This window comes from Oryza sativa, chromosome 3 (genome assembly GCF_034140825.1).
Source record: "Oryza sativa Japonica Group chromosome 3, ASM3414082v1".
Classification (NCBI taxonomy): domain Eukaryota; kingdom Viridiplantae; phylum Streptophyta; class Magnoliopsida; order Poales; family Poaceae; genus Oryza; species Oryza sativa.
The window spans coordinates 4,231,496-4,249,076 of record NC_089037.1 but is presented as its reverse complement, the minus strand read 5'-3'; the positions used below and the strand labels follow the sequence as shown (position 1 = coordinate 4,249,076).

At 45.7% G+C, this 17,581-nt stretch overlaps 4 protein-coding genes across 5 annotated transcripts; 2 read left to right on the top strand and 2 right to left on the bottom strand.

Annotated features, from left to right (window-relative positions):
• Positions 1-502: 502 nt before the first annotated feature.
• On the bottom strand, positions 503-1,843 carry LOC4331833 (protein TIFY 11c-like). Its single transcript, NM_001417247.1, has 3 exons — positions 1,475-1,843; positions 1,187-1,365; positions 503-1,070 (listed from the first exon to the last, which is right to left on the bottom strand). Exons 1-3 carry the CDS (start codon positions 1,744-1,746, stop codon positions 892-894), a joined length of 630 nt encoding a protein of 209 aa, NP_001404176.1. The 5' UTR covers positions 1,747-1,843; the 3' UTR covers positions 503-891.
• A 3,687-nt stretch (positions 1,844-5,530) lies between these two features.
• LOC4331832 (protein TIFY 11a-like) lies at positions 5,531-6,568 on the top strand. Its single transcript, NM_001417242.1, has one exon. It carries the CDS (start codon positions 5,631-5,633, stop codon positions 6,168-6,170), a length of 540 nt encoding a protein of 179 aa, NP_001404171.1. The 5' UTR covers positions 5,531-5,630; the 3' UTR covers positions 6,171-6,568.
• Positions 6,569-10,051: 3,483 nt separating this feature from the next.
• Positions 10,052-15,135, top strand: LOC4331831 (UDP-glycosyltransferase TURAN). Of its 2 annotated transcripts, none has more exons than XM_015774867.3 (17): positions 10,052-10,279; positions 10,776-10,947; positions 11,533-11,566; positions 11,726-11,781; positions 11,855-11,989; positions 12,435-12,583; positions 12,669-12,758; positions 12,876-12,942; positions 13,011-13,074; positions 13,162-13,267; positions 13,377-13,543; positions 13,622-13,732; positions 13,801-13,862; positions 13,944-13,996; positions 14,098-14,173; positions 14,289-14,417; positions 14,580-15,135. In XM_015774867.3, the coding sequence occupies exons 2-17, from the start codon at positions 10,837-10,839 to the stop codon at positions 14,589-14,591; spliced, it is 1,422 nt and encodes a 473-aa protein (XP_015630353.1). In that variant the 5' UTR covers positions 10,052-10,279; positions 10,776-10,836; the 3' UTR covers positions 14,592-15,135. The 2 variants fall into 2 exon arrangements, with proteins under 2 accessions (XP_015630353.1, XP_015630354.1); XM_015774868.3 differs by lacking the exon at positions 14,580-15,135 and adding an exon at positions 14,511-14,544.
• Positions 14,812-16,484, bottom strand: LOC4331830 (protein DEEPER ROOTING 1-like). Its single transcript, XM_015774869.3, has 5 exons — positions 16,082-16,484; positions 15,913-15,982; positions 15,408-15,817; positions 15,153-15,294; positions 14,812-15,044 (listed from the first exon to the last, which is right to left on the bottom strand). Exons 1-5 carry the CDS (start codon positions 16,085-16,087, stop codon positions 15,019-15,021), a joined length of 654 nt encoding a protein of 217 aa, XP_015630355.1. The 5' UTR covers positions 16,088-16,484; the 3' UTR covers positions 14,812-15,018.
• Positions 16,485-17,581: the final 1,097 nt, after the last annotated feature.

The following is a 17,581-nucleotide window of genomic DNA, read 5'->3' as shown; positions in this document are numbered from 1 at the left end:
CGACTACAAATAATACACATTCATGCACGTCTCCTCTTTCTTACTCGTTCCTACTTCCTACTCCTCGGCACATGAAACTTTACACGTATGAACCTACTTTCCATCAAGGCCCCGGCATTTATGTGATTGATTAACAGTTATTTTTTTATATTACACCCTAAATTCATATCAATTTTCAATATTATAATCCTATTTTTCCCACGTATTCGCATCACAATTCAAATACCATGCATCCCAATATCACATTATCTCATCTGGAATATATATCATGCTGCTTATATCTTTTTTTTTCCGAACAGTTAGACCGTTGCCAACGTTTTATATAAAGAAAAGGATGTCTCATTTTAAAAGGAAAACGAGACCAAATCTTAAATTACACGGTTAATTAAAAAAAAAGACGAAAACCACAACTACATCTACACTCTAGCTACCTAAGCTATAAATGCGGAGCCAAATGCAGCCGTCGAGATTGATCATATTGAAAACATGGCATGAGAACATGAACCATCAGAAGAGGATAATACCATTTGTTGACCATTTTATTTGGATTTACAAGCCATAGGTCCGACAGGCATCAATCCGTGTGCATGGATCCTTACATATAAGATCAGCATGCATGAAAGAATTCTTCAAATAATCAAAGAATTCTCAAACAAACAGATAAGCTGACAGATTAATTTAACCAATCATAGCTGCTACCTAGCTACTAATTCCCCCGGAAGAAACCAACAACTGTTGCAAAATAGTAAGAAATGGGGAAAAACGATCAATAATACACGGTTCCACACTTTCCACAGACACGTGGAAATCAAATGGTAAATCAATACAGTACTACTAGTAGTAGTAATTAATTTTTCCTTGTTTGATCCAGCTATCTTCAGTTTCTTCGGCTCACAGGCTGAGAGTGGGGTTCACCTGGAGCCACGACGCGCCGCCATCGTCTTTCTTGGCACGCTTGCTCGACTCCGCCTCCTTCTTCTCCGACTCCGGCAGTGGCTCCGCCACGACGATCCTGTTCTTCCTCTTCTCCAGGAACCTCTGCAGCGACACCTTCCTCGCGATGGGCATGTCTGCAGAAACGTAGACACGTCAGTTGGTTGGTGAGGTGATCAGTGTGGATCGGGTCGTCAGTGAACTTTGCCCGGTGCATGCATGTGTACGTGTGTGTTTGGAGTACTAGTCCTACCTGGTAGGCAAGGCTGCCCCGCTGCGGCGCCGGCGTCTGAGACGGCCGCCGCCGCCGTGCTGTCGCGGGAGCCGGCGAGTTTCATCAGCTCGCCGGCCTTCTCGGCGGGGAAATCGTCGAACACCACCACGCTCCCGCCGTAGAAGATGGTCAGCTGCGCCTTCTCGGTGATCTCCTTCCTAACAAAGAAGAAAAAAACACTTGCAGCTTTAGCATCGAACCAGCTACTAGTTTCGTCGATGAACTCTCGCGTACTAGGTGCCAGTATTCCGGCCTGTTTGCTCGTACCTTTCTTGCGTGTCTTTCAGCGTCCCAGCCTGCTGAGGGAAGAGCTCCATGGTCTTCCTCACCTCCGGCGCCTCCTCCTCCGCATCAGCGCCGCCGGTCATGAGGCTCATGGCCGTCACCGCCGGCAAGAAGCCACCGCCGCCGTTGCTTCCACTGTGCTCCTTCATGTACTGCCTGAGCAAGCCACACGTCACCGCGAACCTGCTCCCGTTCCCGGCCACCGTCGTCGCCGCCGCGTTGGCGACCAGCTGCTGCTCGCTACTACCGGCCATGTTGTAGCTCTAGCAAAATCAGCTAGCTCACATCAAAGCTCGGGAAATACACTTTGGCTTCCTGCTGCAAGAAACGAAACGAGGACGAAACCTTCCCGTGAATCTGTAGCCTGTCTCCCTCTTGTTATATACTAGGTGTACATGTGGAAGGAAGGAAGACGAGGCCTAAACGCCTAGTATAATCTTTGTTTCTCGGGTAGGAAAGCGGCACGTGAAACGCGAGCGGAGGGAAGCGCGGCGCCCGCGCGGAAAAAAAGACGAGAAATTGCGGGCACGCGCCGCACGTCTCTCGCTGTTTTCGCGGTGGTTGTTCGATCGGGTCGGGACGTTGGGTTGGGTTGGGTTGTTTCGGCGGCGGCGCGCGCTACCTCTGCCTCCGCAGCGTGGCTGCGTGGGGGGGATCACGTGCGTCGTGCGGCCGCGCCAGCGATGCGGTGTAAATCCACCGGTGGTGGTGGCGTGCGAATGGGGCAAATGACAACGCTGGGAAAATGGTCTGGTTGGTTTTGGGTTAGAGCAAATATAATAGTAAGCCTGCTAAATGATAAGGTGGAGGAGAGAAGAGAGGAGAGAGAGGAGAAGCGAGCTGTAAACTTAACAGCCGGTTTGGACATAAGAACCAAGAAACTCTGTGAGAGAGGCAAGTGTACCCAATATTAATGATAAAAAGCTAACTATATTATAAAGGTACGCTGAGAGAATACTATAAAGAACCTTATAGCCAGTAAGTTGGCTGTATTATTAATCTTGCTCTTATCGGTTAAAGGCCCTATCTAGTTCCCACGTAAAAACTTTTCACCTTGTCACGTTAAATGTTTAGTCACATGTATAGAGTATTAAATAAAAAAAATTACACAGATTACGTGTAAATTACGAGACAAATCTTTTAAGCATAATTGCTATATGATTTGATAATATTGTACTACAGTAAATATTTATTAATGACGGATTAATTATACTTAATAAATTTGTCTAGCACTTTACAAGCGGAATATGTAATTTGTTTTTGTTATTAGTCTACGCTTTTAAATATGTGTATGTATATCCGATGTGACTCGTGAAAATTTTTCACCCCTAAAACTACACATGGCCTAATTTTTGGTTTACTCTGGCCGGCTACGGCTAGCGGGGCATGTACAGTACGTACGCACGCACGCACGCACATGGTGGTTAGGTTTGGGCACCGTTTGGGCCCTCATGTATGCTCCATCGTGTGTAAAGAAACGTGTCAAGCAAGTGCGCCCGTGTGCACGTTGAGTCTGAGGCTGGAGGCTGTGCACGATCCAAAATTAGGTGGGGGTGAAAAAGATTTTCTTTTGACTATCCGTTTTTCTACAGGAAACCCTCCTTTTCTTTCGTCTAAACAATATTGACTGTGACTAAAACGTGAAGATTGGTTGAAGATGGCATTTTAATCGATTGTAGTATATTTTTTCTTGGCATCAAACCAACTTATATATAACATGTGTTACTGTGCATGTGGCACCTAGGTGCATTGATGGAATGTTTACAATGAACGATTCTTTTCTTTATTTTTTTTCTGGTTATGACCTCCTATGATTGTAATCTTATAATTTTTTCTACTCTATCAATATAAACTTTGCACTGTTTGATGTGAGCCGTTAAAAAAAACAGCCTACGCAACCAAGCAAATCCATGGTTCAGAGACACTAAAAAATGAAAAAAAAAATCCAATTCCGTCATACATGCATAATATAGAGTTGTCTCGTTGCCTTAGGAAAAACAGTTAAGCTATGCGTCATGTTTTTAGAATAAAAAGAAATTATTTGATAGTTGTACTCCATTTTTTCCAAGGTTTGACGAGAACTGGCAAACTGTTATAATTTCTCAGAGAGTCTATGCATGCGAAGGATTATTTTTCGACGAGAACTGGCCCGACGTAAAGCTTCTAGGAAATGCATGAGTGCACGACCAGCCGTCTCGATGAATATTTTGTACTTGCAAGGTTGCAAAGTGCACGTTCTCTTAATAAAATACTTCAACTAATTAACAACAGAAAATTCTCAGAATGATGTATATTAGGGTAAATCAAAGAAATAAAGTCTCTGAAAAAGCAAGTGACGATCGATTAGAAATCGAAAAGGAAAACAGCATGAAGGCCAATGCCATGCACGAGACGTGCAGAGGTGGTGGCGCCACTCGGCCACTGCACCCGAGGCTTAATTAGCCAGCACTCAACTGTGTACTTTGAAGAAGAAAACTCGACACTACCGAAGACGACACGCTCCAAAGGGCACACATGTCACAAAATCCGGTCGTTCAATTTTCAGAGTCGTCGCGGTTACAGACAGCAGCGTACGAAATGTGGGGCCCACATGGCGATCGTCCCGGGCGCCGCAGTCGCTTACATGTGGGGCCATGGCGCACCAGTGCGCACCATAGTTCTCTAGCATAGTATTATCGATCAACGACCACATGACGGCAACAATCGAACCGGGCAAGAAAGTTCCTTGCTAGCTAGGACGAGACGACGTTTCGTCGCGTTGGCGTGCAGCCCCCAGCTCTCGCTTTCGGCTGCTAGAAAGAAACACAGAGAAGAAAAACTAATTAAACGAGCTTAAGCTAGTGAGTGCGTACACGTCGCGCATGCACCGGCCTGTAGCATCTTGCAACAACAAACAACTCGCTGCAAGCTGATCACACGCTAAGCATAGTTTACGAGCGATCGGTTTGTCCCCATTAGTATGTTAAGCTATCGGCCAGCGGCGCAGGGGAGGATCAGTTTGATTAAGCGAGTCCTAGATAAAAAAAAAACGTCATTAGATTAAGCGAGGGACGTCGTATCGTAGGCATCGAGTGGTTGGGTTTCTACCGCTTTTGCCGCGTGAACGACCCATCCGTTCTCGTACGTACGTAACAGAGAATTTAGCCGGTTAGGCCCTCACGACCCGGCGTTGCGTGTCGCCATCGCGCAGCTGTGTTCTGCTTTGCCGGGTAGGCGTTTTTTCCCCAACTCGTCCGTCCATTCATCCTCCCCGGCCGATCGACAGAACGAACGGCAAGGCGCGGCGTACGAACCAAACGGGAACAACGTGCATTGCTGCTTCCGGCAAAGTTTTTTTTTTCTTTTATAGGCTCGGATGAATGGACGGGCCGCGAGCGGCAGGTAACGTAGCTACTAGTAGCTAGTAGTAGCCTCATCTAGTTAGGCCGTGTGCTGGGTTGTGCAGGTTAGGCCGTGTTCGGCTTGGTTTTAGGCCTCCTGGGTTCCTCGAATAGAATGGCACCGTGCGAGTTGCGCAAAAATTCTTTTGCGCATGTGGAGTATATAGAAGTGGCTCATTTCGATTTTCAACAGATTATTAATTAATTGATTGATTGATTGATTAATCCGTTGTGAATCTAAAAAGAAATATTCGTTGTCATCTGAATCATGCAGATCGATCGAGTTAACAGATATGGTCCGAACCTGTCGGGCGAGTTGACAGATATCTAACGGTGGGCTGGCCGTCGATCTTATCGATCGATGTAACAACCAAAAGCAAGAGAGTGTACGTACGTAGTACGTGTTTCTCCCCGGAACGAGGAGGCGGTTACCCGTACGTCGACGCGAAACGGAGGAAAGACCATTTCAAACCGAATCAGGAGGGGGTTGGGTTTGCATGGCGGTTGGCCTCGCGCGCGCGTCTTCGTCGCGTCATGCGCGCCCGGCCACGTTTTCCTCACGCTCGCGCGCGCGCGCAACCTCCACTAATCAATCGACCACACGTTTCGCCCCGCATGCCCTCTATATAGAGCGGTTGAGCCAACCTCGCAACCAACCATATGTGATCAGCGACGTACAGTACAGATCGTTCGCAATAAAGTTAGACTTCTCGTCTCTCTTTGTGCTTGTGCTTAGTTGTCCGTGCTAGAAGACGGCAATGGCGTCGACGGATCCCATGACCCGCCGCTTCGCCGTCGCGTGCGGCGTGCTCAGCCAGTACGTCAAGGCCAACTCCTCGCAGCCGTCGACGGCGGCGCCGGTGGCTCAAGGTGTGAGTGGCCTCATGGCCGCCGCCGCCGCCGCCGCCGCGGCGCCTGTGGTCCAGGAACCCGGATGCGAGGTGGACGGCGGGGGGCAGCAGTTCACGATCTTCTACGCCGGGAAGGTGGTGGTGATCGACCGCTGCACGCCGGCCATGGCGGCCGAGCTGATGCGGTTCGCGTCGGCGGCGCAGGGCGGCGGCGGCGCGCCAGAGGCGCCGCCCGCGCTGGTGGACATGCCGATCGCGAGGAAGGCGTCGCTGAAGCGGTTCCTGGCGAAGCGCAAGGCCACCCCCGCCTCCGCGCGGTCGTCGTACGTCGTCCGTGCTGCGGCGGCGGAGGAGGAGCAGCCGCCGGCGAAGAAAGCGAAGGCGGCCGTGGAGAGGCGCGAGGATTGGCTCGCGCTGGGAAGCCTTGGACACATGCACTCGCGCTGATGATCATCGCCACGACGTCACGTCTGCGATTTGAGAATTGAGAGCTCGATCGATTGATCGCCATGTGGTCACCCGGTAGCCGATGCTGCAAGGCCGGTCGAGTTGGAAGATGGTTCTCGTCGCATTAACGGCCTTGAGTTGATTTCGCCGAGCCTGACCTTGAGTTGATTACCATGGAAGTATGAAGATTTCGTGATTAGCAGTTACCCTAGTTATCGCGGCGTATAATTAAGCACGGTCACTGAAGCGCAATGGCCTTGAGTCGGTAGATCAGGACTAGAGAGGGGTGTATGGATCTGACAAGTACTGTAGTATATTGTATCCCGTTTGAATTTTTTTTCGATTCCTATGGGGACTGAATTGATTAATGATATAAAATTCCTTCGACTGTTCTGAAATTCTTGCATTTACACATGGTGATTTTGTTCTGTGATTTTAGCCGTGTTTAGTTCACCTCCAACTATCCCAAACTTCCAACTTTCCATCGCATCACATCACATCCAAAACTTTCCTACACACATAATCTTCTAACTTTTTTTTTCAAACTTCCAACTTTCCCCAAACTTTCAACTTTTTTCAGGAACTAAACACAACCTTTACATAGCACTCCTGAGAAATTCTGCTTTACACATGGTAATTTGATCCACGATTTATAGAGCACTCGTGTGAAATAGATCTGCGTTACGCTTGGTGATTTGTTCTATGATTTATAGAGCACTATAATTCTTCTGCTGCTAGGTATGAATGTATGATCGGTTTCTCATATAGTCATATGAATGCCCCGCAAAGAAAATACGAATGAGCTTTGTGGATTTTCCTTTAAAACAACATAGTAGTAATAAGTAAATAAACATAGTTTAAAGGTTAGAGATACTATATGTTTCTGAAAAAGGTGAGTTTAAACTAACTTTTTTCTTTTAGTGTACGCGAAAAGAAAAAGGTGAATTTACCGTTCTTGATAGATACCGACTTTTATAGTATAGTATAAATTTTGCTTGAAGGACCGTAAAGCGCACAAACGCACATCTCAAGAGATTGAGCCAGCACTAGAGACCTCCAAGACATTGATAGGTAAAACGTACAGTACTTGATAGCTACTGAATTTTATAGCAAATATTAAATGTGAGCCTCATTCCAAATCTATAACTTAAGCCCAATTGAATGGGGAATGGATTCTAATAACTCGAGTGGATGTTCTGTTGCATAAATTTTGCTTTCAAATTCAATATAAATAGTTGTATTTTTTTTTTGAAAAAATAATGATAATATAGAGCATAGTGATATTTACCGCTCCACTAAAAATCAAGTTAAAATTCGACCTACACATTGAGGCAAAAAAGACAAATTCGGACGTGAATATTATTCGTGCGCTGAATTTGTCCTTATTATATATTGATGTGTGAGTTGAGTTTTGAGTTAAAATTTTGTGGAGTGATATATATATGTTGTATAAGTGTTGTCATATTTTTCAAGAAATTTTTATAACGGTTTGAATGGTTTTTAGACAAATGAGAGGGCATCCCTCGAGGGATTGAAATAGTTTCCTATAGTTGGATACGTTTTACCCAAAAAAACCTAATCAGTTGAGCAAAACTACTTCATAGTTGTTCTGCTATATTGATATTATTGCTAGTGACCATTGCCGGCAACAGATGCTAATACCAAACAATCATACATACTCCTGCATTGTTAACACTTAATTGTAGCAGTTAGCCTTACTCCTGGAAGTGCCCCATGCGCTAGACAGTGTGTATTGCTCGCTAATTTTCTCTGCCCAACTTGACGTACGGGACCAATCAATAATCCATCAACAAGGGGGAAGTTAATTAATAACTTAATCAACTGGCGAAATCATGGGCAACATGTTACATGTGCGCGCGGCCGGCCGGCCGGCACCTCTCTCGAGTTCCCATCGGTGCTAGATTTTGTTTCCCATGCGACAAAGCAGATATGCACCAGCTGGGCGTACCACTCAACACTCATCAATAATCATCGCGCAGCTAGCATATCTGCATATGGCATCCTCCCGTGCCAGCCCTGCCTTTCCGTCACGCGAGCGCCTAATTGTTGGGCATCTCTCGCCCCGCGACCCGCGTCCGGCCGCGACGTCGACGCGGCCAAGCCACCGTGCAGCTGCCTAACAACCCGGCACCGCACCGCACACGGGAGGAGACGACGACGCGCGCGCGCGCGCGCGCGATCGCATCCACACACACATGGCCCGCGTGCGCGACGCGAGTACGCGACCCGGCCGTCGATCTCGCTCATCGATCACGCGGCAGATCGAGGGGTTTTAGCTCGCGCGGCGCGTTTCCCGTGAGAGACCGACCCACGCGTAGGGATGCAAACGGGACGGGCAAACGAATTTTTTTTAGCCTGTTTATCTCATTTTTAATTTATTATTTTTTCTTCTAAATTTTATATTACCATATGGGAAATAAAACTAGTAAGCGGATTTTTAACGGTGTGCCGAGACCGATAGAGGCGGCCTCCAGCTCCACGCGGTTGCGCGGGTGGGAGCGAATTTGGGGTGGTGGACGGGGACGCGGACGCGGCCGGAATAAAGGTGAGAGGAGGGGCTAGTTCGTTTTACCATGCATGGATGCGTTTGCCTCCTGCAGGATCGGGGGGAGAAAGCGTGTCCCCTCTAATGCCGGAGTTTGTTGCAACGCAAGGTTCGTGTGACCGCGCGAGCGAGCGAGCGAGCTGATGGGTAGTAGTAGGAGGGGGCGAAGAAAAATGTGTTGCTCGATATGCTGCCGGTGGGCGGTGGTGCGTTGAGTACGTGTTCATTGTCACTGTCAGCTAGTTGAATCCGCATCGCAATTCGCAAATGAGTACGGTTCTCATTTCCCTCTTCGCGAGGGAAAGTATGAGACACTGACTGGGTTCTACCGCAAGTTGCATAATTTTTTCTCCATTTTTTTTCCTTATGAACGGTAGCACCTCCGAAGAACAGTACGGAGTACATTAGTACGAGGCAAACATCCTGTGATCCGTATTGTACGGCCGTGCGGCTGGTACGTACATAAATAGGAGCCGTGCTGCGTGTGACGACGCTACGTACGTAGTACGTGTGTACCTAGCTGTGTGTCTCGCGGAACGTTTGTCCCGTCTTACCAAAAACCTGAGAGCCCAACGAACGTGACGCGACTTGTGAGGCCCAAACAGGAGGCGTCGACGTTCATGTGCTCCCGTTTTTCTGGACAGCTCTGCTACCTACTATTCCATACTCGGTTGTGGATGATCGAGTCTGGACTCGTGACTCGAGAGCTATAAGCTAGCCCCCCATGGTTCCCGTGGACTTGGAGAGACCCAGCTGTGGTCGCGAACACGCGTTCCGGCATCCAATTGATCGCGGGCACGAGATGCGTCTCGTCGTCGTATTTCCTGCCATCTTCCGGCTGCCATCGGTCCCCGAGGGAGGTTCAGGCCACCGTCTTCGGCTTGAAGCGTTGGGTAGCCGGCCAGACAACTGGCTGCCGCATCTACTGCTAGCGGTTGCGGAAACAATACAATAAGCGTGATAAAAACTCTGGCGATCACAGCCCGTCACATAGCCACGATTACATGAGATTCTGCACAGTTATCTGCTGTGCAACCCGTTGCCCCAAGGTCAGACTGCTGCCAGCGTTCGCCTGTTCCCAAATCCCAAGTACTTCCCATGGATGGAAGGTGTGTTCGTCAGGGAGTTACAGTGCAAAGAATGCGACAAAGTTCTGATGATATCGCCAGGACGCCAGACCATCCATGTTGACTAAAAAAGTAAAAATACAGCAAAGGCCATTTCTGAATGGGCCTCAATCCCAGCCCGTCCACGTGCATATATAGGACGGGATTTCCTTTAGTTAAAATCCCAGCCCACTTACAATGAATGGGCCGGAATTCTGGCCTGCCAAACAAGGACGAGAGTCGCGGTGGTTGGACTCCTCGGGGAGGAGCAAGAAGACGAGCCGTCGCCCGTCGGAGGCAGCCGGAGGAATCGTCCCGTCGTCCGGCGTCCCCCCCTGTATCCCCCTCCCCTCGCACGGCGATCGGATCCAGCGCACGGGTGGGGAAGCAGGCGGCGCCGCTCTCCCCCACGCACCCGAAGTGCGGCGGCGGAGCAGGTATGCCCACCCACCCCAACCCTAGAAACTCGCCCCTCTTCCGCTCGATTTTGCCCATTCCAGATCAATGTCAGAACAACCTGACTTGACTTTAGGACAATGAAATTCATGTATGTTCCTAAGCGATTGCTGATGATTAGGACTAGTCCCCTTTGCTACTTGTAGAACTGTGGAATACACAGTACCGATACTATCCGAGTGTTGGTTGCCAATCATTCGTACAAACTAATGAATCTCCAGTTGCGTTCAACAATATGCGAAACAACGAATTAATTTACATGAGTATAAACTCACTAGCATATATTGCATCCCTACATTCTTGTTCCGTCAACAGAACATTGTTGTATTGATGTAAAATAGTACAGACGTATTCTCTAATTGAGCATAAATGCGGTGAACAGAAAAATAACCAAGAGAACCGTTGTCCATTTTTTATCTACTCCTCCCTTCCTGGATGTTTGGAGCTAATACCTAGCTAAATTAAATGCCTTTTCAGGAACCTCACTTCTTGGTGGCGGTTGAATCTGAAATTTCCAAACTCGGAAGGCTAGTAGGCAATGGCCGTGGCACTAGAGGCAGGGAGGAGGAAGCGAGCGGCGGTGGTAGTTCTGGGAGACATTGGGCGCAGCCCGCGCATGCAGTACCACTCCCTCTCCCTCGCCAACCAGGTATTGATCCCCTTCCCAAACCCATCATCTCATATTAGTTCTGTTTTGTTTTGATTGGGAAAGCTTAGTCCCTCCAGCTAGCTGTAGGTGTATTTCGATGTGCTGTGATAGTTAATATTCCTTCATGAATTTTGCACTTAATTCATCACTTCTCTAGTGTAGCATATGGTCCTCGGTTAGATAGCAGGGTAATAACTAGTAAAGAAAGGAGATGTGGTGTGTGTCAGTTGTGCGATTGCACAGATGAAGTAACTAATGCAGTGGTGGTCATTTGCACCCCCTGAAAGCGTGAGCGGACATAGCTTCGGGTTGATTAATGCCCTTGATTTTTGGTTCTCCCTTAAAAATGTGTCTTTTTTTTCTCCCTGAAAGTGTGATTACACGTGCAAATATTAGTCCTGTTAGATAAGACAGGTTTTGAAATGAAGAGAAGAAAATTGCCTTGCATTTACTAAGCATATATATTTTCTTCAAGTGGCAAAAAAATTGTGATATTGGGACATGCTATGTGTTGGGAAGAACCAACTCTATGTGCATATGTCTCTATGTTTTAGTTAATTAGTCATTCTTTATTTTTCTTGACAGGCTGGTATGGAAGTGGACATTGTTGCAAATGGAGGTATTATTCTTTTTGCAGTTTCATTGTACTTTTGGATTTTATTCATTTATACCTTCCACTTAGTGCACATCATACAGGCTGAGTTTCCAACAACTTTCGACCTTCTGTTGCGTCTTTTGTTGAAATTTGACCTATGTTCTGCTTTGGGTAAATGAGCAGGAAGTGACCCGCATCTATTATTGAGAGAAAATCCATCAATTCACATCCATGAAATGGTACTGATTGTTTGAAAGCATTACGCTGTTCTCTAATTTTGTGTACTATTAACTTTTGAATTGTACCTTCTAGAAATCAGTGCAGTTAACAGGAATATTAAAGATATCCGGTGCCCTGACACTGCTACTTAAAGCTGCCATCCAGTTTATCATATTGATTTGGTACCTTTGTTTCAAGATTCCTCGCCCTGATGTCTTCATTGTTCAGGTCAGTTTTCACAAAATTGCATTGAGCTTCTTTAGTCGCATGCATGGTTCAGAATTACATGGACAATTTATAGTTTTCTGCAATTACTATCAGTCAATAGTGTGGAATTCTTCTATAGTTCATCATCTATCAATCACGCTAGTAAATCCATGGTCTTACCAAAGTATTGCACAGCTTAATTAGCAAGTCATGCTGTAGACTTATACTTATGCAGTACCTATTCATTACACCATTTTCAATTCAAAATTTCAGCTATGATAAGTGCAGCCTTTACTTAGGCGAAGTTTTGTCATTTTGTATAGTATCTTTTGGCCTTACTAACTGACATAGACTTTTATTACCTAGAAATCCTTCTATTTGATACTTACAATTTATTTGTTAATTCGAAAATCTCACACACTAGCATGGAACTGATTCTTTTATTCGATCATCTTCTGTCCAACAGAATCCACCCTCTGTTCCAACATTGGCTGCTGTAAAACTGGCTAGCTGGCTAAGAGGTGCTAAGTTTATTGTGGACTGGCATAACTTTGGATATACACTGCTTGGGTTGTCTCATGGCAGAAGCCATATCATTGTTAAAATCTACTTCTGGTAATTCCTGTCCTGTTTGTTTATCTGCTAGATGTAGCATACTGATTGTGTGTGTTAATATAGTGGTGTGTTCTTTGCATTCTAGGTTCGAGAAGCATTTTGGACGGATGGCTGATGGTGCCTTCTGTGTTACAAAAGCAATGAAACACGAGCTTGATCAAAAATGGGGAATCAAGTAAGATCAAACTTTCAGGCACTTTTCATGTTTAAGGCTGTTGTGTTAGCACACAACTACTTTTATTTTTGAAGTCGCTAGCTACAGTTTATATTAACTTAACTGGTTGGATTTCAGCGCAACAGTTCTTTACGATCAATCTCCTGAATTTTTCCATCCTGCTTCATTGACAGAGAAACATGAGGTGAGCATCTGTTTTCATTTATTTCCTCATCTTTGCTGTACTGCCTATCTGACCATTAGATGAAATAGTTGTTTAGCAGGTTGGGGAATTCCATTTGTAGTGCTATGGGCAATGACGATTGCATTTCTGTTGGTATGTTCTCCAGCCACTCTAAATATTTGATTGCTGTAAGAAAATTTCACTTTGATATAGTTTCTACTGTTTGCTCTTACAACACAGAGAAAGAAGTGGAAGACAGGAACACTACTGTATTTACAAGCTGGGTCGATGGTGAAATTTTCTTGAAGCCTAATAGACCAGCTCTTGTTGTCAGCAGCACAAGCTGGTCTGTTCTCTTGATCTGGGTGATCCTAGTTGTATCATTATTTATACTCAGCACATGTGGTTAAAATGAAAGTAAAATTAAGAATCTTTTCCTTTGCCACATATTTCAGGACACCAGATGAAGATTTCAGCATACTTCTGGAAGCAGCACTTATGTACGATAGACGTGTTGCTGCAACTTTAGGAGAAGATGATTCAATGGACGAGGGAAAGCTTTGGATTGATATCAAGAACGGGAAGCAATTTGTCTACCCAAGACTGCTATTCATTATCACTGGTTTGTGCATTCTGCTAATTAGCTCCAGTAACCAGTTTTTGAGTATTGTTATGATATCCATGAATATCAATTTTGAAGGCAAAGGACCTGATAGGATGAAGTATGAGGAGCAAATAAAGAGGTTGAAACTGAGGCGTGTTGCCTTCCGGACTATGTGGCTTGCATCAGAGGACTACCCTCTTTTGCTTGGTAAACTAGTTGATTGCCAAAAGAATTCCATGTTGTAGCATAAATGCTGATTCTTTGAATAATTACAGGATCGGCTGATCTAGGTGTATCATTGCATACTTCCTCTTCAGGGCTAGACCTACCTATGAAGGTATAACTCATAAGCATCCGCTCTGTTGAAAAAATAGGCATTTTTTATCTGTTGCGTGTAACTTGACGATTTTGCTTTTAGGTGGTTGATATGTTCGGTTGTGGATTACCAGTTTGTGCTGCTTCATTCTCCTGGTAATCCATGTTTCCCGTATGTTTGATTTGTTACATTTGGGCTTTGACCTTCATGTCGTTTGAATTAAAAGTATGTCCTAATTTTTTTTTCGTATGTGCAGCATTGATGAGCTTGTAAAAATAAATAATAATGGACTTCTTTTTTCAACATCTTCTGAGCTTGCCGATGAACTTATGGTGATGATCACTTTTAATTATTTATTTCCATATTTTATGTTCATATCTTTTTTTTAAATACTTGTTGAAAGTGCTGTGTCTAGATTTTAATTGTTGCAATCGCAAATCCATGCAGATGCTCTTTAAGGGGTTTCCGGAAGAATGCGATGACTTGAAATCCCTCAAGGTTGGTGCCTTGAATACTGGGTCATCTTCCAAATGGTCGACAGAATGGGAACGTTATGCACTCCCCTTGGTGAACCAGGTCGGATCTTGAACCTAAATGACTAAATATGGTCATTACAGTCACCTGAGTATGCCTTACCAATTTCTTTCGTAAGGAAATTTGCAGTTGCAGGTCATAGGTTGAAATGCATGACAGCATTCCATAGATTATAAGCCTTACCTTCCCTTTCTCAAATTGCAGGTCATAGGTTGAAATGCATGATAACATTCGACAGGTAGGCAAATCATGTATTTGTTACAGCTTGCTTGAACATCTGTTCATTCCAGAGATTATAGGCGCACTGTGCACTTGAGTGAGCATATGGCATATGTACATTTGAAGGTTGGGGAGAGACCATATCATATTTTTGTTTGCTTACACCAAGGCAGGATGTATGACAACTAGAACTGACCCTTTAGTTTGATATAGGACCTGACTCGAATCTCCTTTGATATTTTATTTGGTAAGCAAAAGGGAAACCCTTTTTTGTAATAGAAGTTGACAACACGTTTTGTAAACAGACATGTACATGTACTGAAGTACGGTCGTACAAAAAAGAAACGCTAGTCTCCTCTCTCAAGAAAAGAAAAAAAAATCCAGGAAATTGTTCTTGTTGCCTCTTTACTGCCACCGGGGGTGTCTATATCTCCAGATCCAACACAATGTCTGGGGAATGAATTCAAGGATGTAAAACATCAGATTCTATATATGTTAGCCTGCAAGAACCGCTACAATATACTATTCTCATTTTCTGTCAGACGAACATGAACTTACACTCTGAATCTGTTCTGATCCATTTGGTGCCCTCTTGTTTATCCTTCTGTGGCGTCGGAACCGTTGGATCACCTTTCATCACAGTATGTGGCAACGCCGGTTTTTCAGGATGCGTGTTCTTGTGCAACAATGACCATATAATCTGCGAAACATATCAGCATGAAATCACAAGAACCAATACGAATTTCCTTCTGATTTCTGAAAATCGAATGAACAAATATGCTCTTTATATTGGAGTAGTCCTACTCCTACTACCTCACTGACAGTCGCTTCAGGCATCGTCTCCCTGCAGCTCGGCCGGTGCAGGAGGCCACCGAGAGCAGCGGCCATGATCTTCCTGATCGATCTCTGCTTCAGCTTGGCCACCACCTCTCTGCCATTCGTGGAGCTCGACGTGCGGCTCAGTGACCTGCGTTGCCTGCCGCCGCCGCCGCCGCCGTCGTCGTCCTCGCCTCCGGTCACCACCGCCTGAGCTCGAACCAGCAGCCTGAGCTCCTCCTGCAGCCTGTCGAGCTCGTCGGCGCCCGCCGCCGCCGTCGTCCACGGCGTGCCAGAACCATGACGGCCCTTCGGTCCCCCTAACGTGCCTATGGACAGCATCGCCGCCGCCCAGCCGTCGTCGAGCTCGTCGCCGTTCCGGTGGAGATCACCGGAGGTATGAGCGCCTGCAAGAGATCAAAGATTCAGCAACAATTACGTGACTGAAACTCTGAAACGCTGGGAATTCTGAAAGGAGAAAAAAAAAACCATCGTCACTTACGTCGAGATGACACTGCAGTGTGATCTTGTTTCCTCGTCCCGTGGAGCCTTGTCTGCACCCAGTTCAGAGCCTGAAACCGAAGTAGAACCAGCAGCAGCAACGATTGCTGAATTAGCATTTGTCATTCGATGTAAAAAAGTTCAGAAGAACCAGAGAATCGAGTGTGTACCCTCATGAGCAGTTCTCGTGACCTCTTGTGTGCGAGTTCAGAAGAAAAATGTGGATGAATGGACTCAATGGGAAGAAGAAGATGGATGATGATCCAAGACTCCAAGTTCACTATATATAGGGGTAAACTCTGATCTTGTTGCAACTTTACAGAAGCATGCGTATGCAGGATTGGAGAATGAAGAATTTCTCTCTGACTACTACAGTGTCAAGGTGATTACTGTCACATCTCACAGGAATTATGGCAGAAATGCAGAGCTCAAAGATGAATGGCAGCTTGGTACTCCTTAACATTCCAAATAGGGATCTGGCCTAGTTGAGGAGAGATGAACAGATATTCCATGTGACCAAATTACTCAGGAGATTTGGTTGATATCTTATCTTAGGATAGGCTCATGGCCACTGCCATGTCCAGCAAACTAGGATGCAATTTTATATATCTTGAGCTGTACACATTCCCAGTTGAGCTTGATTGGAAGCAGGACCCAGTACCGATGAACAAAATTCTTGATTGCAGCTGAGATGAAAAGGGAAAGTCAGTACTAGAGGGGGAAATTGCACCGAGAGCCGAGAAAAGAAACATTAAGATAGATCGCAGTATGGTGCTTCCAAGAAGCATTGCCGTGTGACAAACTTAGCCACATAAATTTTCAAGTGTTTGTTGCCATATCATGTGTTTGCTGTGTTCTGAAATTGACGGTTTCATACTCAAATCAGGAAGCAAGTAAGCAGGATAGTGGGAGTTCTTGTGTACTTTTTTCGGCGATCAGTGTGGAAAATCTAATATGTTGTATTCTGATGTTTTCTGATATATTGGATCGACCCTCTCATGGGGTATATATAGGAGTACATAGGGGATAGAGACTTGGAGTCTAGGATTCTATCTCTAGGACTCTATCTTATCTCTAGGATATATCTTATCTCTATATTTGTATTTGACTCTTATCTCTAACTAACATATTATACTTCTAACATTCCCCCTCAGTCGTAACGGGAGCAAAGCTAACGATTGCGACTGGATTTGAAATCTTCTATTTCTTCATCTCTTTGAGTCATCATCATCGATTGCATCTCTGATGGTCGTTCCTCCACCTGGTGCCTGCGTCCCCTTCTGTGTCGTCCCTTGACTCTCCTCTATTCCCTCCCGCAGTCATAGCGGGAGTGTCATGGATGATAGCGATGACACGGACGCTTTTGACTGGAGTTTCCATCAATGATTTTTGTTGTAGATGTTCGTCGATGTAGCCGATCATGAAGTAGCCGTGGTCGTGGTAGTTGATGTAGCCGCAAATAGCCGAAGGCGAAAAAAAATATTTACGCCATGGTGTGAAGACAAAAACTGCAATTGTTAGCATCTTGCATCTTGTAGATGTCAGATGATGCCGTTGGGGACGTCTTGCATATATCAGAGGATGTCGTTGGCGATGAGGCCACCACTTTGGTTGGTCCTTCTGCGCCGTGTAGCGGTCATCACAATGGTGATGCTGGATTGATGCAGTCG